This window comes from Polypterus senegalus, chromosome 2 (assembly GCF_016835505.1).
Source record: "Polypterus senegalus isolate Bchr_013 chromosome 2, ASM1683550v1, whole genome shotgun sequence".
NCBI lineage: Eukaryota > Metazoa > Chordata > Cladistia > Polypteriformes > Polypteridae > Polypterus > Polypterus senegalus.
In genome coordinates, this window is record NC_053155.1 from 233,302,559 (window position 1) to 233,330,061 (window position 27,503).

At 35.5% G+C, this 27,503-nt stretch overlaps 1 protein-coding gene across 9 annotated transcripts in view; it reads right to left on the reverse strand.

Moving 5' to 3' along the window:
* The window catches only part of LOC120523746 (dachshund homolog 1-like), a 435,056-nt gene that overhangs the window by 227,886 nt on the left and 179,667 nt on the right, over window positions 1–27,503 (reverse strand). For 5 of the 9 annotated variants that reach the window (XM_039745325.1, XM_039745322.1, XM_039745323.1 and 2 more), the window contains exon 3: window positions 9,685–9,771. The exons of the other annotated variants lie outside the window; for them this stretch is intronic. In XM_039745325.1, coding sequence (XP_039601259.1) covers window positions 9,685–9,771 — 87 coding nt within the window. The remainder of the gene's footprint in view (window positions 1–9,684; window positions 9,772–27,503) is intronic. 9 annotated transcript variants of the gene reach the window in all.

The window sequence follows — 27,503 nt, forward strand, 5'->3', positions numbered from 1 at the left end:
AAGAGATCCTACTCTACTGGGCCCTTGAGCAAGGCCCTTAACTTTCAATTGCTCCAGGGGCGCTGTATAATGTCTGACTCCAAGGGGTATGTGAAAACTAACAAATTCCTGATATGAGAAATTGTATAAGGTGGAATAAAGAACCAAAAAAAAAAACATGTTGCTGGCTATAAACTATAACAAGTAACACAACTTCACATCCAATACTTATTTCTGCTTGTCAGTTACTACTGTGAGAAACTTTACTCATCAACTCAGTTCTTATGGTCAAGGGAAAAAAAAATCTCTCACCTCAGTGATAATTTTCTCTTCATAAAACATAACCTCGCAGGAGCCCTAGCAAAAGACTTCTGCATTGGTACTTGACATAATCTATGCTAAACTGTAATTGCTAATGTACTCCCATCTACACATATGCTTAATAGAATGAATATCATTTTAATTTTTTCCCTATGAGCCTTCATAGTAATAAGGCTGTCGCTTACTTTGTAGGTGTCTTATAATGGAAAATGCTAACTCTGTTGAGGGAACTAAAGGGTGAGTGGTTAAAGTCATATGTGATTTCCTCCTTCGCTGCTAACCTGAAAAGGCTATGGCATTTAAAATGATGAAAAAAGGTACAGTAAATAAATTCACCCAGGAGAATCTATATTGTCATTACAGAGCTCACTCCACCTATGGCACAAACTGGCCTTATGCCTTTCTGACTAACATAATAAATATTATTCATACTATATCTGGAAAAGAAAAAAGAAATTCTCCTAAAGAAGCCATGAATGTGTCATGGGAGCAAAAACACATTAAAATACACTGTGCTCATGTGTGCTAAATTCTCTGACCTTCATGGCACTTTATAAATGGAGCTGTATTTGAAGCACATGTTGACCCTGCATTGAATAGGGATATTTTGATCAAGAAAAAAAAAATCTGTTGGTATCTATCATAGAAAAAAAAAGACTTTAAAAATAAAAAACAAAGTACTAGAACTGCACATTGGAGGCAAAAATATTGCATCATTTTAATTTTTTCTGGTTTAATTTTTAACAGCAAACTTTATTTAAAGAGGAACACCAGTTGAAGTCCCATATGTCCACTGGCTATATTAATTTTTATTATACAAAGCAAGTTAGAATAAGTTTACTAATTATATTAGGGTAAACTGCTATAAAATTATTATTCTCAGAACAGCTGAAAGGAAATCATAAGACGTGTCAGCTTTGCAGATTATAAACATTTGAGGAGTACATTTCAATGTTATGTAAACCTTTATAGTCTGACAGTTCTTTAAGCATAACAACAAAATTTAAATATACAGTATATACAGGTATATATATATATATATATATATATATATATATATATATATATATATATATATATATATATATATATATATATTTCAAATGGGGAAAAAAAATCATGCTGAATATCTATACTGAAATGAAAATGATCAAATGATCAACCTACACAGGGCTGAATTCAAAGACACCACAAAAATATAAGTGAAAAAATGATATGACAGGCTAGTCTCAACTCAACTCAAAATCGAACTCAGTAGTTTGTATAGCCGCCACGTGCTTGTATGAATGCTTGACAACGTCAGGGCATGCTCCTAATTAGACGTCAGATGGTGTCCTGAAGGATCTCCTCCCAGATCTGGAACAGGGCACCACTGAGCTCCTGGACCATCTGAGGTGCAATCTGGCGGCGTTGAATTGAGCGAAAAAATAATGTCCCAGCGGTGTTCTATTGGATTTAGGTCAGACGAGCATGCAGGCCAATCAATGGTATCAATACCTTCATCCTCCAGGAACTGCCTGCATACTCTCGCCTCATGTGGATTGTGATGTACGAGGAGGAACCCAGGACCCACTGCACCAGCGTAGGGTCTGACAATGGGTCCAAGGATTTCATCCTGATACCTAATGACAGTCAAGGTGCCGTTGTCTAGCCTGTAGAGTTCTGTGCGTCCCTCCATGAATATGCCTCCCCAGACCATCACTGACCCACCACCAAACCGGTCAAGCTGAACGATGTCACAGGCAGCATAAAGTTCTCCACGGCTTCTCCAGACCCTTTCACGTGTGTCACATGTGCTCAGGGTGAATCTGCTCTTATTTTTGAAAAGCACAGGGTGCCAGTGGTTGACCTGCCAATTCTGGTATTCTATGGCAAATGCCAGTCAAGCTCCACGGTGCCAGGCAGTAAGCACAGGGCCCACTAGAGGATTTCGGGCCCTCAGGCCAACCTCATGAAATCTGTTTCTGATTGTTTGGTCATAGACATTCACACCAGTGACCTGCTGGAGGTTATTTTGTAGGGCTCAGGCAGTGCTCATCCTGTTCGTCCTTGCCCAAACAAGCAGATACCAGTCCTGCTGATGGGTTAAGGACCTTCTACGGCCCTGTCCAGCTCTCCTTGAGTAATTGCCTATCTCATGGAATCTCTTCCATGCCCTAGAGACTATGCAGGGAGACACAGCAAACCTTCTAGCAATGGCACATATTGATGTGTCATCCTGGAGAAGTTGGACTACCTGTGCAACCACAGTAGGGTCCTGGTATCGCCTCATGCTACCAGTAGTGACACTGACTGCAGCCAAATGCAAAACTAGTGAAAAAACAGAAAAGATGAAGTGGGAAAAATGTCAGTGGCCTCCACCTGTTAAACCATTCCTGTTTTTGGGGTTATCTCATTGTTGCCCCCCTAGTGCACCTGTTGTTAATTACATTGACACCAAAGCAGCAGAAACTGATTAGCAACCCCCTCTGCTACTTAACTGACCAGATCAATATCCCAGAAGTTTCATTGACTTGATGCTATACTCTGATTAAAACGTGTTCCTTTAATTTTTACTAAGCCTATAAATGCATAGCTTACATTAAAACATAGAAACGTATACCTCTAACGCAGTCCAAATATGGTGCTGTCACTGTATAGAAAATGTGGCTTTGTAGCTCAGCAGTTAGTGACAGGCTTGGTTACCAGCCCTGACCCACACTGCAGCTCAGATTGTAACATTTAACCTATCCCTTTTGTAATCTGTTTCTATAGGGTGGTCCAGATCTAATTATGCAATTTTCATACGCTATAACTTACTAAGTTTATTACATAGAGAATTCACAAACAATTCTTTTTGTTGCCGATGGATGGCAGCAACTTCCCTGCATTCCAAAATGGCGGGGAGACGGTTGTCATTCGAACAGCGGACGCGATGTGTTAGTCTTTTCATAATTGCATAATTAGATCTGGACCACCCTGTGTATATCCTTAAGAGCATGTGTTCTTATGTGGAGTGAGATAATGCTCAACAAGAGAAATGCAACGGAAAATAAAAGGAATTTGGTATAAGACATTTTCTCCCTAAGTTGGAATAGTTTTATATTGTTAATCTTACTAGCAAAGAATAAGGATCTTTTACTGTAAAATGGCATCATGTTTTAAGATTAATTTAAAGCTTGTCAGCATTTTACAGTACACTATTCAGATATTTTGTAGACATTCAGTGTTCTTACAGTTGTTGATTCTTGCAGTTTGAAGTAAACAGTCACTACATTATTGGTCATTTAATAATGTCATGAAGGTGGGGTGGGAGGGTGAAGTTTCTTTTCAAACTGATCAGAGGTGCATAAGATGGGAATAATGGAAGTCATAAAATCTTGAGAATCTGTAACAAACAGATAAATGGTATATTATGGTGCAGTAGCCTGTGTGGGAATACATTTTTAACACTTTCTAAACTGAGGACTATCTATCTATCTATCTATCTATCTATCTATCTATCTATCTATCTATCTATCTATCTATCTATCTATCTATCTATCTATCTATCTAGTATTGAATAAGTACAGTTCTCTCAGGGTCATTTGGATAAGTACCTGCAAGCAAAACTGAAAAAGTGATATTGAAACAGGTCTAAGGAGTTCATCATGTAAGCTGACTTGTTTTCTATTAAATAAAATGAGGATACATATCGTAATCCATTCTGAACAATGGCAATGAGTTTCATGTTGGTCAAATGTGCAAGTAAGAATTTACTGTACTCTGTACACATAACAATACTAGAACTACTACTACGCTGATCATCATAAAAAGTAGAATGTCCTATATACCAGCTGTCAAATAACTAAAGTCTGTAAAGAATAGTTTTAATGACAGTCAGTACCTCAGCTTCATCTATGAGTTGCAAATCTTTAAAAAGACAATAATGTGCTTTAACTGAAGTTATCTTTAAGCCAAAAAGAGCACGAACAATTCAAATTATTTTGTGAAGCACCTGAAGCCATCAAATTTGGAATTATCTGAAATACTGTATATAATTGTTTCACACACACTGTATAAATACTTATTACACAAGACATAAAGGTTGACGTAAAACTAAATGGGAAACTTTGAAAATATAGTAACAATTAGGTAGGTTTAAGTACAAGTTAGACTTAGATGAGGAAAATTTTAGTAATTAATGAAAAAAACAGCAAACTAATCTTTATTTCTTATAATGTATATATTAACCAATGGATAACATCTTTGTCATCTTCCACTAACCAGAATCATATACAGTATTTAAAGGAAGCAAAATTGTTAAAACAAAATTAATGTGGTAGAAATAATGTATAAATGAATTTTCATTATGGTACATTATGTTCAAATCCATCAAAAAGACAACTCTCCAAGAAAGTGTACAAAAGTATGTAGCAAAACTTGCTCACACTTAAACCACTAATTTAGTCCTAAATAAATGGCTGTTTTAACTACTTTTGTGGCTGTGTCCTGTCCCTTTCTAATCAATTTATGCCTCAGATTTGCATTCTGCTTTATTACAGCAAATAGACAGCTTCATAAATATCTCATGGATTAGCTGTCACACACATTTTAGTGACATGACTCAAGTGAAACTATTAGCAATATGAATCTAGCCAGTACAAGCCTAGGAAAATCAAACATGTGGCATTAATACGCAGTCCTGGTTCCTAACCATCTGATAGGCAGATGGCGTGAAGCGGATTCTCCTGTTGAAATGAAGGGGCACATCATTTAAAACCTTGTTTGCATTTTAAAAGACATCAGCTCCATATTGATGTACAGTATACATTATGACAGGATTTAATAGACACTTGTGTCTGCTGTCTGCTTTTTCTAATCCATAGAATTTGCTGGGGAACCTACAAATGAAAATTTGCCAATACAATGTACTGTATGTATGCTGAAAATCATTGTTCATCCGACAAAAAATGTTTATGTGTCAACTGTTTTTAAAGTGATGTGGACAAAAAACTAAAAAAACTACAAGTTTGTAGGCATTACCATTTTTTATACATAGTGATTGAGGACATTGGTAAGTAATGTTCAAGGCTTAGAGTTCTTAAGATAAATCCTTGGACAGTGTTTGCTGGAAGAGAAAAGCCAGATATCATAATGCTAAAGAATAGGCACATTCCAAGAGAAGGTACAGAACATTACAGTGTTGAAAAGGAAACAAAAAATAAATTTAAGAATAGAGGAGCTCTCACTGACCTCTTTTTGAATTGCATTAATTATGTACACTGTTGTTTATTATGCTTTGCCTAATAGACCTAATTAATTTTATAATTTAAAATAATAGCTTCATCATGGATTTTAAATTATTAAAAAAATCTTTCTTGGCAGCAAATTGGTTTTCTGGTGGCACCACTGCCTTACAGCTCTAGGAACCTGGGTTCCACATGTGCCTTTATCTAACGTTTTCCCAAGGTATACATGGGTATTCACCAGGTGATGATCTAATTTCATTTATAAGGATCTGGTTAAACTTCTCAAATGTTCAAGTTCAAGTTTACTGTCATAAAATATACATGTCTGACTAACATATAAACATACTGCAACACAGAAATATTTAAAATTTCATAAACTGAGGATGGGGGCTCAAAAAAGACAGAACAGTCTTCAGCAAGATACGGGTTTAGCTTGAATTTGTGATGATCATTTTGCCTAAATCCTGACAGATATTAATTGATTAACATTATACCTAAATCCAGGCAGAACAAGCACTGTGGTTAACATTATTATTGCATTCTTTAAACTCTTGAAGTGGCTTAATTGAGATGCATTTCTCTTACTATTACATATGTAACATAAGACCTGTGAATCCTTTATATTAATAAGTCATTTCACTATGATATCAATATGCCACACTGCACCAGGATAAGTAATCGATCTAATGATGTTTTATAACTGTCATGAAGACCAAAAGAAGACTTTGTTAAGGTCTTGTTACATAAGAGTAAATGAGTAATAAACACATTTTTACAGTACCTAAACTAAAGTGTTGCCAAAAACTGAATCAGAAAATGAATGGATGGATTTTTAAAATAGACTTTAGTATATGGTCCTTTATTCAGCTGCAGCTCGTGAAAAATGTAGGGCACATCCTCTGCTGGAGCAATTTTAGATTTTATAAGAAAGCATATCATAGCTTACATTTGCACTATTTAGAGATGATGCTTAACATTTTAAAAACTACACAATGACTTTTTACAGACCAATTATTTTGTGTATGTGTCTTCTGTAAAAGATGCCAGGGGCCATGTAACATTCTTAGATAGATAGATAGATAGATAGATAGATAGATAGATAGATAGATAGATAGATAGATAGATAGATAGATAGATAGATAGATAGATAGATAGATAGATAGATAGATAGATAGATAGATAGACACCGGCAGTCCTTCTGAGACTATATCCTTCTACATTTTAAAAACAAAGACAGACAGATGAATGCACATTCTTTTTATGTGTTCATCTAATACTACCAGAGCCACCAGACACATTCACGCCATCATTGTACTGAAGCTGCACTTCAGATCTAATGTTCTCTAGGGACCAGTTACCAAGTGCCATTAAACTTAGCAGGCAGCAAAAGTAAGCCAAAAAACAGATAATGCAAGCAGGAAGATCCCACACTAATGCACGAAACCCTGTCGATACAATATAGGGAGTTTCCAAAATCACTTCAGGTTGCCTCACATAAAGCAATCATCCATCCCTTTAGATAGTCGTACATTTTCTGAACTTACTTTTTTCCATTAATGTGTAATAATGTGTCAACCTCAACAGCACCAGAGGCATGTTAGGAACCTAAAGGAATAAAAATCCACTCTTTTAAAGAACTCAGTCAAATCCAATATCATACTGCTCTCAGTCAAGCAGAGCTAAACACCTCTAAAGCACATTTTTTGAGATGTAAGTGGGAACTAAAAATACAGGGGGAAACACCCACAAGAACCCTGAGAAAGCATGCAAACTCTGTGTGGTCATACCCTAGAGTAGCGAGGCAACAATACTAACCACTGTGTACCCACAGAGCAGCCAATCACTCAAAAACATTAACTAAAGCCCAAAGACATTTGTATTAAATTAATTGGTGACTAAAAATTGGCTCATTATGACTGAGGTTGGTTGTGTTCAGGACTGTTTCCTGTCTTGAGCCTGATGCTGCCAGGAAAATCTATAGGCATTTTGACCTTGACAGGATTGAGCGGGTCTGAAAAATAAATGGATGGAGTAGTTACCTGTAAAATTCTTCTGTGTATTTTACTGCAGTCATAGAATAAAGCCTCGAGATTTTCTCAAAAGCAATGATAAAATACATTTATGAATTTGGCCACCCTTTTCCATTACCATTCTATTACAAACATTCTCTTAAAATGCATTTACTTTCACTTGTGTTAAATGTTGCTTGGCCGCTTTATTTTATTCTAAGATGTGTATTTGATTCTCTGCAGCTAATCCTTTGAGATGAAAATATGCTGACCTTGATTTTGAGATCACACTTTTGAGTGTAGGTGGAAAAGCAAACTTAATTACTTGGACTTAAAAAAAATAAGATCGCAACCATCACTTGATTAGGAATTAATTTGCTTTAACACTATGACGTGTTAAAAATACCAATTTTCATTTTATGACTTTAGGTACAAAAATAGCCTCCTCAGACATATGCACCTTTTGCAGCCATGGTGTAGATAAGGTAAATTAGAAACAAAAAGACTTAATCAATTATAGCTGAAAAGGCATCCCTTTTCATTCAAAATGACAAAACAACCTACAAAGATGCAATGGAGGCCAGTCAGCTTATCACATAAATGAGACACGTGTTCCCAAAAAGAAAAAAAAAAAAGCAGAAAAAAACCCCACAAAAAATGGAGTTGACTATTTAAGAAGAGTACAGCAATCCATATTAGACTTCCTTTCCTTTTCCCAAAAGCTGAATCTGCTCCTGGTTGTTATTTGGATTAATGATGCTCTATCTTGCAACCAACAAGAAACCACCTTGGCATGGTGATTGGCTTTATAAGCGGTGACTTGACATGATATCTAGACATGAAGGATGCTGCAGGTGAAAACCATACATATTCTAAAAAGTAGTAATTATTTAATCCTACTGGGTAATCCTCTCTTTCCTAGTCAATGAGTGTAACTACATTCAATCCAAGGCTATCAGTAAAACACCCACTGGTTCAAGCCAATACCTAAAACTGTCGGTAGTGCCAAGTACAAAGAACTAAAGAATCCTGGGCTGGGCAGCCCATCTCATTTCAAAGACTGAAATAAACAGCGCTGACTAAATCTTAACCTATTTAAACACACTAAGTACAAAGGGCTGGTGCCACAGTGGTTAACGCTGTACCTCCCAGTTCCCGGTGACTTTCCTTGAATGCTGACCTTGCCATTGTTTTCTATAGTGTGCATGCGACCCCCATGTCTATGTAGGCCTTTATGAATTATGTGGCATTTGTGATAACTATTTTAAACCCCATTCAAGAATTTATTGTAAATAAAAGCAAAATGAAGTATGTTGCCTTACAGCTGCAGGGCAGTTTGTTCTAAACCAGGTCTGGCTTTTGTTGATCACCGATAATGTGCTACCTTTTGTGCATTTGGATTTCTCTTACCTGCAAGTTTCTAAAGTGTTAATTATAAAGAACCAGAGAATGGGCTTGACAACCTGGCAGACTAGATCAACTGGTAACTCTAAATAGTACCATTATTTGTAAGTGTGAATGTGTTCTTTAGTGGACTATGGTCACATCCCAGAGTTGTTTCATGCTGTGTGCCCAATATTATCAGACTAGGATCCAGTGCTACAGCCGTAAAGCTAATTAACCCAATTTCAGAAAACAAAAGAAGGTGTGCCACTTTGGTATATTATGTTCTTAACATTTTATCTATAAACTTTCTTTGTGTGATTTTCTGAATCATAACTTACCATGGCAGAAATATACAAAAAGGTGAAGATACTCTGGATGAAGCTCATTTTAAAGTAGCCAATAATTCTAACAATATGTTTTCAGGGTGTGGGAGAAACAAAAGTAAATATGATGACCATATGTAATGTGCAGACAAAGACACCCCACCTGAGAATCAACCAATGTCCAGCAATGATACAATAAACTCTGGGGCATTAGACCTCCAGAAGCAAGAAATGCAAGATAGAATCCCAGACACACAACTTATTTTTAAATCACCATTTGCAGTCAAGTGAATATTCTTCTAGTACAAAGACCAGATATTATTTTATACTGTAATTTGAAGCAGTTTATTTGTAAACATTTCATAAAATGACATACTGTGTAATGTTAGCAAACAAGGCATAAAATTCATTGCACAAAATGTAACTTTAAATAAAGTGAAAACAAATGCCATTTACCTGAGCTGGGTCGACATTTGTCACTATCCTGCAAACTATCATCAGTGCAAGAATGGACTCTGTAGAAGAGTGCGTGGAATCTTGCCACTAAAATAATAGAAAAGGCTTTTTTGACTTAAGTGGCATTTGCGAATCGATATCTGTTTTAATCCAAATTCAAAAAACACACTATAAAATTAAGCAACAATATTCTCCTTTTCAGATAAAAACATTCTAGAGAAGTAAATAAATAAATAAAACACAACTTGGGATAGGCCCAGGAGGCTACAGCTTATTTTAGTGGGATCACAGGAGGCTGATTCTTAATAAAACACAGGTGCTGTACACTTGTGACCTTTGCCATTTTCTTTCTATGTCTCAAATAAAAGATGCTTTATTGTTTTTTTCAGTGCTCCTGTTCCTTTTGACACATTGTTTTATATCTGTCAAATGCAATGAAAAACACCAGCATCTGGATATTGCTTTTCATCTGTTATCTGCCAAATTAAAACTTCAACATTCACTAAAAACAAACAGATAATGGAAAGAATGATGGCAAAACACTCTTTAAAAATTTAACAATTACCCTGCCACTATTTGTTAGATCACATTGTTCTGTTTATGTGTCCTATACAGAATGTTCGTCTTCTTTTTCAATTGTACCTTTACAAAATATACATACTTTATTCATAGTTATAAATTTGTTAGCAACATGTTTTAAATGTGTTTTCCTCAAACAAGGACTATAGATGTGTCCAAGAAGTCTTGACTGAGGAAGAAAAAACAATTTCAACTAAAAGGTAAAGGAGATAACTTCCTGCTTTGACTGATTCAAAATTTCATTCAGACCAGAAATCATGATAAATCTAAAATGTTATATGATCTTTAATAGTAACTTCTCTTATAAGAAAGGAAATAATGAACTTGTTGTCACTGAACCTCCCAGTAGTAGGGGATTAAGCAGGAGCAGTGGGAAATTTTTAAACGCTAACATTCATCCATTTACTGAATCAATAGACTTAATCTAAAATATTTTAGGATTGTGAAAAACTAGAGCATGTTCCTGTAGTATAAGGAGCAAAGTGGGAGTAAACCCTGAACAGGGTGACAGGACAAAGTCATTTTTATAGGGTCAGGTTACACACACTGCTTTGTCTAACACAAACACGTTTGGGATGTGACAGTATAAATAATAATAATAATAATAATATATAAAAGAAAACTACCTATACATAGTTAAAGGACTTATAATCATGAGTTGAATCCAGTCCCCTTGAGTTGTACGACCCACTGTGCCGCCACCGAATGTATGACCGAAAGTTTCCGTTGGCTTAAACAGTCAAAATTACTTGCATTAGTTGCATTTTGACTGGTTGAATGGTCCTAATTGATCATAACACAGAGCATTAGGAGGAGAAAGGCCACTCATTGAAAAATTTGTAATAAGTGGTATGACATCAAGTTACAACAGCTTAAGACCCTGGCATTTTTCACCTTTGACATTTCTTTGTTTTCTACGCCTTAATTTATGGTTATTAAATTTTGCTGCTAAAAACACATAGCAACTATCAAATTATACTTACAGGTAATATTCATTTCAGTACTAATGATGAGTGAGGTTGTGACTTCCTGCCCCCTTCAATCAGGATTACTTGGTTTGAAAGTGAACATATCAATTGTTTTTATTAAATTTTAAAAACTAGTACAGATGTTGAACAGTTCAGACTGTAGTGGCAACTCATAGAAGCTTTCACTTTAACATTATTTTTAGGCTAACATTTGAAATGGGATTTGTAAAAGCAGTGTTAATGTTTGTGATGTGCCATCTTTTGGAAAGACAGAGACATAAAAACTGGATAGACAAACAGACACACAGACACCAATAATTTTATTAATGTGGATAAGTTAATGTGTTTTCTTTTACTTCCATGTAAATAGATGTTTGATGGGGTCAAAAATTTGCTATAAAGTTAAGTTCAGATTCTAGTTCTACAACATTCAAAATGTATAAACAAATTCATTTCAGCAAGGTGTCTCTACATGTGTCTCTTGAAACCTATGTACAACGATAACTTCTAACAAAATTTACCTATATTTTTCAACTTGTGTTTGAATTGTTACAGGCTCCAGGCTTATTATTTTTGGTCCAGTTTGGTCCAGGACTTACAGCATTTCCATAACATTCAAAAACGGTTTGATTTATGCCCAACGATAACTTTTATAGAAATTGTTTAATTTAACAGGGGTTATTACAGTTTGCTCCATTTAACACTAGGATTACCAGAGCCTACGAAAAAACTCGTAATTCCGTCCCACCTTAAATTGCTTCTTAAATCCCTTCACACCTCTCCGCCAGCGTCCTTTGTCTTCTAAATGTGCTGATAAAGAGAAGCTTGGAGCAGCCGGCTATTCCATCCCCCCACCAATTTAGAACGTGCACGAACTTCAGCTCATGCCTTGATTGAGTATCTGGGAGTGAAGTGGAGTTTTAGAGTGGAAATAATAGATCGTTATTTGGAACACACGCATTTCATGTCTGTTCCGTTTCTACAGTAATCTGTGTCAACACATTGTTAAAACAGAAACGTTTTTTATATTCTAGTAGTAGATGACAAAATGTAGGCATAAACTATATAATGTATGAAGCCTGAAGTCCAAATAGCAAAGAAACATTTTCACAAGAATAACACAATTGCGCTTTTATTCAAAAATATAACTGCAGAAACAAAATGCCGCCTTAACATGCGACATTGACAGCAGTTTATTGTAACTGCCTCCGTGGTTCAAGAGAATCAGTTTCTGTTTGGGAATCATAAGGTCACGAGTTCGATCCTGCGCCACTCCGTTTTGAGAAGTAAACTGCTCTTAGTCTTACTGTTTTAGAATAAAAGCATACATTTGATTTTAGTCTGTAACAGCCGGTGCAATTTATGATCCTTGTGAAGGTTAGCTTTTTTTTTTTAATTCACTTTTCATTCTATCAGTCGCGTTCACAATCAATCCATACAACCCCATCTGACACGGCTGTTTTCACTAAAGACGCGCTATAGCTCTGCACTGTACCACGATGCATACTAACGCACCACCCCCCCCACCACCCGGGTTCTGACACACACATGCTGGCGAAGCTGCCTTCTTCGTATCTCACCGTCACTTGCTTTTCTTTTTATTCAGTTTTATTGAGTGTTCCTGCCAGTCCCCACATGTTGCTGTATGCTGTTTCTTTTGTACTCCAGGACATGCAGAGGAGAGAATGGTAAAGAGCAGTAACTTCGGCGCTATATGCAATAATCAGACACTCCCCATCTGCCCGTGTTGTTCAAACACAGGAACATATATTGGTGTAAAAGTATAACAAAAGTGCACTTTTATTCAAGTGCACTTTTTCCATCGCCTTTTCCTGTAAGAAGCAATGTACACACTTCTCTCTATGCTGTGCTTTCTATTACACACCTGAAAGAAAGAGACAATATATGTGAAAATATAATCGCACTAATGCAATATTATTTGAAAACGAACAGCGTCAGATCGGGTGTGAATTTATGCAGGAACTGGAAATTCTCTGATGCGGGACCTTCCCCCAGGGAAGAAAGTACAGTGTCAGGTGCTCATTCAGTGTAATAGGAACCATAGCACAGAGAGTTGTGTGCACTGCAACAAGTACAATTGTGTTATTCTTGTGAAAATGTTTCTTTGCTATTTGGACTTCAGGCTTCATACATTATATAGTTTATGCCTACATTTTGTCATCTACTACTAGAATATAAAAAACGTTTCTGTTTTAACAATGTGTTGACACAGATTACTGTAGAAACGGAACAGACATGAAATGCGTGTGTTCCAAATAACGATCTATTATTTCCACTCTAAAACTCCACTTCACTCCCAGATACTTAATCAAGGCATGCGCTGGGAGAAGTTCGCGCACGTTCTAAATTGGTGGGGGGATGGAATAGCCGGCTGCTCCAAGCTTCTCTTTATCAGCACATTTAGAAGACAAAGGGCGCTGGCAGAGAGGTGTGAAGGGATTTAAGAAGCGATTTAAGGTGGGACGGAATTACGAGTTTTTTCGTAGGCTCTGGTAATTCTAGTGTTAATTATATGACCAGGCCTGTTAATATGCTTAATTATTACATAGGTAGTTTTTGGGATAAATATACTTATACGCACACACTGAGGCCCCTACGCCCAACACCCAAACACACTAACACACACTCAAAGAAATTTATAAGTGAAGAAAGTTAACAGCTTGTTTGCTGTACCACAGCACATACTGGTTAATGAAGATAAATAAATAAACACACACAAACACACACAAGCACCTACATCTGTAAAGAAGGATGTGCATAGAGGCATTAAGCCATCCTTGTACTAATCTGTTTATCTGTGCAACTTGTTTACTTCATTTGACCAAACAAGTTTTGTTTCAAATTAAATATTGTTGTTGTTAAGTTGTTTACTTCATTCAATTTCCTGTTCATTATACTGTATGTTTATTTTTGTATATAATAAATATAAGTTAATGTACAGTGCAATCGACTGTATTATATAGTGAAATGCTTCTTTAAGCAATTTTCTGTTATATCACTAAGTGAAATTTACATGGGAATAATGTATGGACCTTTCCATAACTATTATTCGTTGGAAGTAGTAGGAAGTACTCCTGTCTCACAGCTCCAGATCACTAAGTTTAAATCCTGCACTAATAAAGTTTGCATATTCTCCCACTTCCTTTTTTCATTTACATCCCCCACATCATAAAAAGCCTTTATGTTAGGCTGATCAGTGGCTTTAGTATGAGTGAGTGAGTGAGTGAGTGAGTGAGTGAGTGAGGACTGTGATGCTGGGGTACTTTCTTCTGCCTTATGATGCCATGTCTTTCACTCATCACAACCCTATACTTGGATTAAGCAGGATAAAATACAGAAGGACACATTCCATGCATGTGGATTTAAAGAAATTGGAATTCTAAACCCATACATTTAAAATATATAGTATCTTCATCTCACAACAAAGCGGTATATTTTGTTTATTTGTTTGTTAACTAATAAGCAGTCACAATTAACTATTCCTGCCAAAATTACTTGGATCATCACTGAGTCACAGGAAGCTAAAAACAATGTAGGCAGTGTAAGCACAAGGCATGATTCAAATCTGCAAAGAACAATTTGGAATTTTCCATGAAAAATATGTTCAGTTTCTTGATTTTGCCAATGTAGAAATGTGCAATTGGAGTGCTAGTTTTATTATGCTGATATTGGCAATGTAGTACGTAAATATGACTGAAATAGCAAGTGGACATTTCATAATCCAAACATCCAGTTTCTGAGCATACTTTTTCCATTGCAGAGCTGTACCAGGCAGAATTTAACTTAGTGCTAATATTATTAAACCATTGTGCTGCACAATTTTCAATTAACAATCATACAATAATCATATCTTTATTGTATTTATTTATGCTTATTATATTCTAAATCACAAATGCAAACTACAATTGTTCATAAAAGCATTTTTGTACAGTTTAGCTGGATCACTAGCAGGTAATGTGACCTGCTCTGCGTCACGCTTTGAGTCAGCAGGGGTGACTGAACCAGCAGTATGATTTACAGTCTTAACTTCTTGGAAATTAGGTCACAATGTCTGCTTTTTTTGTACAAAACTTTAATATGTGCTTCAAGAAACACTTCACACAGTATTGCAATCAATAAATAAAATTATTTATTTAGAATAGTGTACTATCTTGAATTCTAAAGCAGCATTTCATAAATGGTTAAATAAATAAACAAAATAAATGAGGAATGCGCTGAAAAGAGCAATAAAAAGAACAGAATCTAAAAAAACTAACAGTCATAAACTATTGGAGGAAAAAAATTACCTTTACTTGTTTTAATGATTTATTTATTATAAAGAGTGTGTATATTATGTGTAGGAGGATAAAAGTTAAACCAGATAGACATACACACATACAGACAAGGTGATTCTATATAGCAAGTGGTCCCCAAAGAAAGGCCAGGTTTAGAGTGGCATAGAACTGAGCAGTATAGCAGGAAATCTCTGAAAGAAAGAAACAGACATTGGCAATGCCAGAGCCACACAGTGGCAAGACAAGGGCGTTGGTTTTTAAGCTTCCCTGGAAATTCCAATAGTAAAACAATGAGATAAATACAGAGGTCTTCAAAATGAGGTGAGTGAGGACTCACAGGAGGTCATTACTCTACTGTGCAGCTGCTAGGAAAATGCTCATGTGTTGATACTTTACAGCATACCAATGGGCATCTCTCTTGGAAATATGGGTCTTTTAGGACCATTGACATCTTAGGAGTGCAGCTTTTCTAAGCATAGATCAAGCATTGTTTCCCTGTATCTAAAGAGACCTGACTGTAACCCTGGGAACGTTAGGTTAGTGACTTACTACATCTAAAGTCAAGATGTGGGTTAGGGTGAACAGAGCGGGCCAGGACTGCATCAGAAACAGAAAGACAGAATGAGAGAGACAAAGAATAAAAAGAGAAACAGAGTGAGAAGGAACAGTGCTTTAGTAGTACTGGAGAGATGGACAAATTGACACCTGCTGGATGGTTGGTTAAGACCTGTGGTTGCTAAACACAAAGGGCCCGGTTTTAGTTTTCCTTTGTGTTTTTATTTTTTTTACTTTTAGTTCTCTCTACATTTATTGATTCCTTTGGTATTTTAATATGTAATAATAAATGTCAATGTCAAATTTATTTATATAGCACATTTAACACAACATAGGAATGCTGTGGCCAAAATGCTCTACAATAATAGAATAAAAGAAAATCATACAATTAACATGAATAACATCAATAGAAATAAAATAAATGAACATAAATAAAATAAATAATAAATAGAAGTAATGTTACATAATCACAATGAGGAAACCATCAGTATTACTGAAGGTCACGGAATGCAAGTGAATAGAAATGAGTCTTTAATCTTGTTTTGAACAGTTCAATTGTAGACGACTCCTTTATGTAATGAGGTAAAGAGTTCCAGAGGTGAGGGGCAGCAGCTGCAAAGGCCCTGTCCCCCTTAGTTTTACACTTGGTACGAGGGACAACAAGAGACAACTGACCAGAAGATCTAAGCACTCTGGATGGCTGGTGTAAAACACACAATTCAGATAAATAGGCAGGAGCAAGCCCATGTAAATATTTAAAAACTAGCAACATGATTTTAAAATCAATTCAAAAACTGACAGGCAGCCAATGTAAAGAAGCTAATATTGGAGAAACAGAATCAGACTTTCTTGCCCCAACCAGAAAGCAAGCGGCAGCATTCTGGATCAACTGTAACCTGCGTATTAGGGATTTGCTAATCCCAGAATACAGCGAGTTGCAGTAATCAAGGTGAGAAAAGATAAAAGCATGAGTAGCTTTCTCAAGATCCCTAGAAGATAAAAAAGGCTTGATCTTACCTAATAGACGAAGCTGGAAAAAGCAACTTTTGACTACAGAATTAACCTGTTTCTCAAAAGAGAGGTTATTGTCAAAAGATAACACCAAGATTACGGACTTGAGGTTTGCAAAAGACCGAGAAAGAGCCGAGAAGTCCAAGACCAATTTGGGCTTTAGCTGATGGACCCACTATAAGCACCTCCATTTTATTTTGATTCAGATCAAGAAAATTATTAGCCATCCAGGATCTAAGTTCAGAAAGACAGATGTGCAGTTGATTTATTGCAGAGTTGCAGACAGGGAATATAAACCTGTGTACCATCAGCATAGCAGTGAAAAAAATGTTAAATTTCCTAAAAATAGCTCCAATAGGGTGAAGGTATATAGAGAATAAGATAGGACCCAAAATGGATCCCTGAGGAACACCACATTTAAGAGGAGCAGTAGATGAAAAAGAGGAATTTAAAGTCACTGGAAAGTGTCTACCAGTTAGATATGACCTGAACCAGTTAAGAGCAGCCCCTTTAAGCCCAACAAGATATTCAAGCTGCAACAGCAATATCTCATGGTCAATAGTGTCAAAGGCAGTGGACAGGTCCAGGAGGACAAGGACTGCAGCGCCACCTGAGTCAGTAATAATAGAGATGTCATTGAGGGCTGTCTCAACTCCATGATAACGCCTAAAGCCAGATTGGTAGATCTCAAATAAATTATTGGAGTTAAGGTGATCAACCAATTGATTATAAATAATTATATCTAATATTTTAGCCAGAAATGGCAATTGGGAAATCGGGCAAAAATTGGCTAAAACTCCACGATCTAATTCTGCCTTTTTTAGACAGGGACGCACCGCAGCATGTTTAAAAAATGAGGGCACAACCTCTGCACTAATAGAATCATTGATAATGGCTAGTAAAGATGGACCCAAAACATCAAAGGCTTCCACTAAGAGGCATGGTGGTATAACATCAAGAGGACTGAGAGCTGGTTTGGATATAATTGACTGCCTTAGCATTATTCCATCTTCTTATTTTATTATAATACATACTGTATTTATGTAAGTTTGCACTATATATATATATATATGTGTGTGTGTATATATATATATATATATATATATATATATATATATATATATATATATATATATATATATCTCCTGGCAACTTATGAAAGTAAATGTCCACAATAAAAGAGATATGTACTATACATATTTGTTTGCCATATTTGTTGAAGCAGAGTTCTATTAGAACAGGCCTGTATCTTCTAGTACAGCAAACAGGCTAGTGAGAGTGGTTAGACTCAAAAGAGGACCCTTTCATATACTGTTGCTTAAGTGCAACACTGCCACAGAAAAGTGGACAGACTTAACTGTTTGTTTGTCGACTGCCCTGAAAAAGTAAGTTATGTCATAGAAGAATCAGTATCTTTAAGTCGACTTCCATTTAAACCAGCTAAGACAGTGAACATTCTCTCCCAACATTATTCTCCTCCTCATATAAATCATACACAATTTACATATGGATTAGTGTGGGTGTATATTTTGTGACATACTGTATTGCTAAACTAACAGGGGCACAAAAGGGACAGAGCAGAGATACAATTAGGGCAGGGCCCAGCTAAGTCCTTTTTCAAAAAAGGAGCTTATTTTGACAAACGGTAGAACCCCTTCAAATAAGATTTTTGTTACATGTTCGCCTGCAATTGATTATATAGGCTCAAGGGATCCTCCAGAACAACTTATTCCATTGACTCCAAAATAAGAAAGATGTTATGGACAATAGGGGGAAAAGAACTGACTTAGCCTAAGAAATTAAGTTGCTGTAGAAGAGTGTTGTAGTTGCATGGAGACAAGACAATTCTGTTGCTGATAAGGAAGTCTGGATTTTTAACACTAGAATTACCAGAGGCTACGAAAAAACTCATAAATCCGTCCCACCTTAAATCGCTGCTTAAAACCGTTCTCACCTCTCCGCCAGTGTCTTTTGTTAATCTAAATGCGCTGATAAAAGAAAAGCTGCAAGTAGCCGGCTATTCCATCCCCCCACCGACTTAGAACGTGCACAAACTTCTCCCAGCTCATGCCTTGATTGATTTTCTGGGAGTGAAGTGGAGTTTTAGAGTGGAAATAATAGATCGTTGTTTGGAACACACGCATTTCATGTCTGTTCCGCTTCTACAGTAATCTGTGTAAACACATTGTTAAAACAGAAACGTTTTTTATATTCTTTGTACCTTCTGTGAAAATATTTCTTTGATATTTGGACTTCAGCCTTCATACATTATATAGTTTATGCCTACATTTTGTCATCTACTACTAGAATATAAAAAACGTTTCTGTTTTAACAATGTGTTTACACAGATTACTGTAGAAACGGAACAGACATGAGCTGGGAGAAGTTTGTGCACGTTCTAAGTCATTGGGGGGATGGAATAGCTGGCTACTTGCAGCTTTTCTTTTATCAGCACATTTAGATTAACAAAAGATGCTGGCGGAGTGGTGAGAACGGTTTTTATCAGCGATTTAAGGTGGGGCGGATTTAAGAGTTTTTTCGTAGGCTCTGGTAATTCTAGTGTTAACTGTATATTTGGGGGTCAAGAAAACCAGTGTGGCTTTTGGTTACCCAGATGAACTTGGGGAAGACAAACCAAGGGAACTCAGTTCTTGACATGGATTTTTGCAAAGTTGAGTTTAAAGGCTGTTCTGTGGTAATGGTTAGATTATACATACTTGAGAAGAATACATCCTGAGATATTCATTTTTGCCAAGTTAATATGTACCAGAGCCAGAAGTCTTCCACATTCAATTATGTAAATAATAATTAAAAAAAAAATATATATATATACAGTGTAAAAGTATACTGTATGTTCAGAAATGCATACTCTGTTCATGCTACACTAAGAATACCTCTTTATGTATAATTTGAAGATATTATCACTGTATACAAATGGTACTGAGAGTTTAAACAATCAAATTCTGGAAATACTCAGATTTTAACATTGTGTCCCACAGTTGTAAAAACTCTTTTCTTGAAGAAGCCAGGTGTCACTTAGAACAGCCAGAGGAAGGTGCTTCTAAAGCACGCTGATAGAACTGCAAACAAAGCTAGAGTCTTACTCTAGCCTCTATGCTTGCAGCAGCTGTCATATTAAATAATAATGAGGGGTCTATTAATATGCAAAGAAACCAGCAGCAGACTGGTTTAATGCTGTCATGCCTCTGCATACTGTCAGATTGTTCATTACTAATTAACATGCTTGCTGCCCCATACCTGTGCAATGTCAGAACATTCTTATAACAAATACTGAATGCATGTGCCCTCACCTAATAATAGTATAATTAAATTAAAATCAGTTTAACTACACATCAGTAGACAAAGAATGACTTTAGAAGCTTGGCAATAAAGAATTATTAGTCCTTATCTAAAATAGGACTTTTGTTTTAAACGGTGGGTAGTGAGCAAGCTTTGATTGTTTACTCTTTAGTTGCTGTTGAGAAAACCATATAACCCTGTAGGTCTAAGAAAGCAAAACGGCGTCTTTTTATTAATGTATAGCCAATAAACACAGACCGAAGTGTGGATTAGTGAAGATGTTTTAAGGGGATTCTTATCAGTTAAGAAACTGAGTGCTGCATATCATAAAGCACGTATTATCACTAAGAAGTACTTCAGAATAATCATATTGTCTATGCCTCTGCTATGCAACTAATAGTATAGTCATATCATATATCACTACCTTTATTTATTAATTTTTGTTCTTCATAAATACACATTACATTTTCCCATTTTCCACATGAATGTATACCTTCGGAAGGATTGCAATATAGCTGGAACATACACCTTCAGCAAAGGGCACAACACATAAGAAAATGCCTCAGCCCAAAACTGAATCAAATTTCATCAGCAAGGTGCATAAACAACACCTAATTTAATTTATTAAAGAAATTATAAATGAAGAAAACCATACACAGAATATATTCCATCCTAAATTTGAACCTGGGCTCCAAAGTCACAGTCATCAGTATACGTGTGCTGTGCTGGAAAACAGACAAGAAATGACATATGCTATATTTTAAAATCTGTAATGATCTAAGTTTAAGTTAATTCATGTCAAGGTAAATACATGAGAATGGACTATCTTGGGAGTCATTGAATTATTTATTGCAATACCTGAATGATTTCTGAAGTCAGACGACATTTCCACTAATGCTGCTAATACTTTTTTTAAATCTGTATAATGGGGATCCTTAAAAATGGGGATATGGGTTGATATGTGATAGCATTTGAAGACACCAAGCTTGCATTTTAATATATTTAAAATAAGTAAAAATTAAATACTGAGTAGCTTTTATAAAAAAAAAAGTGTCAGGCCATTCTGTGCCAGTGTAAGTCATCTTTTATATGCATTTTTCAATTCTAGACTTATGTATATACATTTGTCTTCAGATTGACAACTTATCTGATAAGTAAATAGCAGTCACAGCAGTTCTGTACAAAAAGGAAATCTGTGAAATAGAGTGTTAGAATGAAACAGAGCATGGATTGAGGACACAATGAAATAATAATTATTGTTAAAATATAGTCCTCTTTAGCAGTGGAAATGCAAGCTGCTACTACCTGAGCACAGCGTAATAAGAGGTGAACTGAAGAAGTACTAATCAGTCTTACTGATAAGTAATGATGAGTAATGTCTCTTAATGCTACATAGTGTTCTAAACTGTGTTCTGAGATTTTGTACGTAAGGTAATTATACTCACATGCCTTTAATAATTTCACAACACTATGTACACATGACAATAAAGTCCCCACAAACCTGTAAATAAAATCCTTAGTATGGTCTGTAGCATATTCCAAGGCTGGATCCCTACTTTGTGCCCAATACTACTGTGATAAGTTATCACCTCCGGGACCCAAAATTTGAACAAGCAGCTTCAACAAGTAGGTGGATGAATGATCGTTTTGTTTTTTTTTTTTTTGTGTTCTTCATTTACTTTTTAATAACGTGATACTAAAATCTGCCACATATACTGTAGTTCTCTCATTTAAATAAACCTACCCTTTGCCCTTGTGTAATGTAGTATATTAGCACAGTAAAAATGTTTGATATTTTATATAGTGTTACTGATAAAAATAAAACTGAGGATCATAAATTGCCTTTGCAATGATGAAAAAACAAGATGTTTCCCACAGGAACTTAACAGTTTCTATCTGTTCCAGTTTTATCAAAGTATAATAAATATAAGTGTTTAGTCATTTAAATCATTGATTTATTGTCTGAATGTATGGTGTATACCAAAAGATGAATAACTGTATTGTTTTACACAGTGCGTATATTTACCTTTTAGTTCATTATTATCTTTTATTATTTTTTTTTGCACTGTTGAATAAGGTAGATTTTATATTTATTTTTTTCCTTGTCAGTCCTTCAATTCTTAGAATTAGATGACTGCCTAATGTTAGAATAGTTTCTGCTTTCTACATAAAGTGTGTTTCTGGTTATTGATATTACAAAATGCATTTGAAGATAACAGTCTTTGGACTCCTACCACAGCACTTGTTCAGTATTATATATAGGACTATTTGGTCTGTGTTCTTTAAAAGATCCCCCAGCGATAGTTCTCATGTTTAATGAATGCTTGAATTATTTATATTTGTAAAGTGCTGGACAGACCTTATATCTTTGTAAGCTGTAAGTGCCGCTTTTTGCAATTTTAGCCCTGCTGTTTTTGCATTATTCTGTTTGAACATTTATAAATTGTTTGCATATTACATAACACTGAAATTACAAACTACTGTACTGTATAACCAGCTTTAGAATGTACTGTCAATTTCAAGGACAGAGATGTGTTTCAAAATGCCACTTTTCTTAGAGGAATGACAAATGATAATGTTGGTCACAGTCCCTAGCCTCTGTCCAAAAGCAAAAGATAAAGGAAGTGAATGAGCCATTTGATGAAACAAACTTGTAGGGAAGATAATAATGGACAAAACACATTCACTTGAGACCCTGCAGAGGTGTTCTAGTGATTGGCTCTGCAGAACAAAAAGCCAGGTTGAAACAGTATGTCCTATCCAGTGGGCTAAATGATAAGTGAAGAACCTGTTAATCGTTTGTTAGATTCATTGAGCATTTGTTCTATCCTTTGAAAAAGTCTCCACTGGGATTTAAGATCCAACTACCTCATCCCCTAGTATTGCTACTTGCATCGAAAGAATGAATCAAATACTCGATGAACTACATTGTGTTAAATTTTTCATATGAATACTTTCATTAATATGAAAATATCAGATGCTTCAGAAAGTTGTTCTAGGTATGCTCACTTGAAAATCAGATTTAGTAATCAAGGCAGTTAAAAAACCACTTGCACTATTACTGAGGTGATGTCAATTAACTACAACTCTGAGTGATGACTTTGCTGTCTTCATAGGCTATGGGGAGCATGGCAGACATGAGCATCCCATAGGGAAATCTCATGTGAACCACCTTCGAGGGGGTATTTACCTGAAAAAGAATTTTGAGACATTTCTTCACAAATTTCGCCAAATTGTGATATGCATATTTTGATTTTCATATACACGATAGATAGATAGATAGATAGATAGATAGATAGATAGATAGATAGATAGATAGATAGATAGATAGATAGATAGATAGATAGATAGCAAGTGAATAGGGCATATTTTACTTAGGAGATTTGTGTGACAAACTTTTAATTACCCTGTGATAATTTTGCAGTGTTGAGGTATAAAATTGCTAGGAATAGTGAGCTAAGCTAGTCTGAATGTTACTTTAAGCAACTGTACAGAAATATAGGCCTGTCTAAATAACTCCAGACCTTATTAGTTAAAGCCATAAGCACATAGTGTGGAACACAGTAATAACAGCATAACACTCTCAGACTCACTGCATTTGCTTCAGAGTTGCAGGGTTTCACAGCCTATCCTGGCAGCATAAGGTGCAAAGCTAGATCTGGCCATCACTGCAGGGCCCAATAATGCACACCTACACACTAAACAGACCAATCTGCAATCACCAATTAACCTACCTCACCTGTCTTTAAGGATGTGGCAAGTAAACCAGAGTACCCTGATGAAAGCCAACACACATATGGGGGCAATATGCAAACTCTATTGAATATGGTCATGGCCTTCTTCTGACAGTTTCACTTTCAAGAAGCAAACCATGTCACATTTGTAATGTACTTCATGTTTCACTGGACATCTTTCAGCTATGGAGCTTAACAGGTTGATTTGATCATTTTATTCATCTGTTTGTTTTGTTATTACTTGTCCTGTAAGACAGTGACACTGTATACTTAGCCTTGAATATGGGTGGGTGCCATAAAAACTGCTTTGGGAAGTTTGATTTTCTTTTTTCATGTTATTGACATAACTCTGCAGGACATTATCACTTTCCTTGTGTTTTAATAAGGTGAAGGCGGGCACACAGAGAATGAAGTTCTATAAGATGAGAACATCATACCATAATGATTTAGGACAGGAGGCAGAGTAGTAGAGGTCATATGGGGCTGCATGAAGTTATGCATTTTGTTTGTATAGAGAGTGTTGTGTTGTATAGGTGGCACCTTGTACAGTTGCACAAAGTAACAAGGAGTAAATCTGGAGAAATTGTGCTTTTTGTTCCTTGCCATTTTCTCTGGTTTTATTCTTACCCAAATACAGCTAAAATAATGGGCCAAAACATTGCAGATACCTAATCTGCTTTAATTTCTTTAGTCTACATATTTCCAATCCGTTCAAAATTAGCCAACCTGATTAGGTGACACACTTGAGACACTACTGGTCACTTTTGAAAGTATTTATATCCTGTATAATTAATGTATCCTGTCCCTGGTCAATCAAGGACAAATAGGATCACATACCAAGATGTAACAGGAGTAAAAACACCTCTGTGATGCATAACATCCTATAGTATCCCTTGGGTTTATAGGGGATAACCCTGAAAAAACACAAATTTAGGAGGATGTATGCAATTAAAAAATAAATAATTAAAAAAAAAAACATTGGCTAATGTTTGGGTGTGAAGACTGTAATTACTGGGTTATTGTACTGTCTTGTACTATATGTAGCTTATATGAAATCAAGTTTGAACCTACCTGTGTCTTGGATGGAGTGTCAGTCCACTGCACAAATGCTTAATTACTCTGACTCTATGTGAGATTTTCTCTCAGCTCCAGACTCCTGGGTTTGAACCCAAAGCCTGGGCACTGACTGTACAAAGTTTGCATGTTCTGTCGATGTCTGTGGGGTCTTTTGGCTTTATATGATAAGACAGGTACTCCATCCCCAGTTTGTTTCCTCTTGGTCTCAGTACTACTGCGTACCATACATAGCCCTGAACTCAATAATCATCTTAGAAGATGGATTGGATATTTTGGATTGGGTGGAATATACTAATTATATAAATACAACTTTCAGTTTTTTCCTTAAGTGTAAAATCATATTTACACTCATATTCACTTTTGTTTTGGCAAATGAGGAACCTAGTCTGTTCAGACAATGAAAAATAAAAAAACAAATTTTTATTATACTTGAAGGTTAATAACATTATTAACCACATAATATAAGCATTACCATTTCAGGATTTACTAAATTTAAGCTTAAGGTATACAAGTTGATGTTTAATTAATTAGTGAAACAATTATTACTTTTACAAGGTCACCATAATTGAAAAAAACAACTGCAAAAAAAGCACCTTATAAAGGTGTAGGCGCAAATTAGCTTGTGAAGCTCATGAGAAGAATATAAAAGTGAACTGTTTCTACATGCAACAAATAAACATTTGTTAATCTTATCATAAATATAATCATTCTTAATCCATAAAAGGTTTATTGCAATTTTCTCTAGGCACTTTCAGCATCTGTTGCAAAACAGATTACAAAGAATTGTTTAAAGCTCAGGAAATTACACAGTGTCCCAGCTTTTGCAAAATGAGTTTGGCAACAACCTGTTGAACAATATATCATTATTTATACATTTATAGTAGTATAGTAAAGGCTGTTCTGCCTCGGGAAACCTTGCAGCAGCTTCAAACAGTTTGAAAAAAGTACATTGTTCTCTGAAGATCCATGCTGCTTTTATTTTTTTTTTTTATAGAATTTATATTTAGTTTTTGTTAGGTCTATTTAGATACTAGTCTAAAATAAGGGTAAATGAAGACATGGGCATAACATGAAAACTCAGTCTGCTGATGTCTGAATCAAGGACACTGCAGTGCTACCAACTAGAATGTAGATGTTAAAAAACTAGACTAATCTGAGAAAGTACATTAAATTAAAAATTTCTAATAGCAATATAATATAAGTATAATATATTAATGATACAGAAGAACTAAAGTTTGCTACAAACATAGTACATTATAATTAGTCTTATTATGACATCTTTACTTAATTTTCTAGTGAAAATTACAGTAGAACTGTAGACTCAGTTCTACCCCACCTACTATGGCTATGGTCAGGCTGACAGTAATACGGAGATTTCACAGATCACATTGTGCTGTCACTGGACGCTGCATTAAGGGCCAGTGTCTTCTTTAACAGCAATGGCTATAAGCAACAGGTACAGTGCTAAAAAAAAAAAGTATATGCAGTGTAAACAGGAAAAAGAGAGTGTAAGAAATCAGAAGAAGTTATAGTTTAGTCTCGTTACAAACATAAAAACATTTTATGTAGACTGTTACCAGTTTTGACTAATTTTATCTCTTAAAGATGCTCTGTTTCCATCTAGGAACATTAAGGAAATGGATCTGTGGTGATCTGAAAGTAGTGCTGAATGCATTAACATGATGTGAGCGCAAATGTTTTTGCAAAAATATCCTTCCTTCTCTAATTTGCCTACAGTAAAGTACCAATGTATCACAGAGTTTGATAAGGCATTTTATCTCCCTATTACATCCTAGCACTTTGAGTCATTTATTTGCTTTTTTTTTATTTACAGTATGAAACATGCACAGTGTACCTATCCTAAAGATGATTTGTGTGGTCAACAGAGTCAGATATATTTACTCATACATTACTTGGGCTTGGGTCACATTGTTTTTAACAATGGAAGCAGATTTAACTTTTAATGCTTTGAGTTGCTAAAGTGAATTGCAACCTTATTTATATAAGTGAAAAAACTGAAGTGTATACCATAAAATCTTTATTATAAATACAAATCCAAACATACAAAGGACCTAATTGTTATATATGTGGAAAAAGGGCATCATCTTGTTACCACATACTGTATGGCACATTACAGGTTACTAATTTTACATTACATGAGTAAAATCAAAGCACTCTCGTTCAGTTAACAGCGCATATACATCTTTCTGATACAGTGGATATTTCAGCTGAATGACCTCATGCCATGTATTAGGACGAGAAGCTATACAAATACCCATCTTAAGTCAAGGTAGATGTTT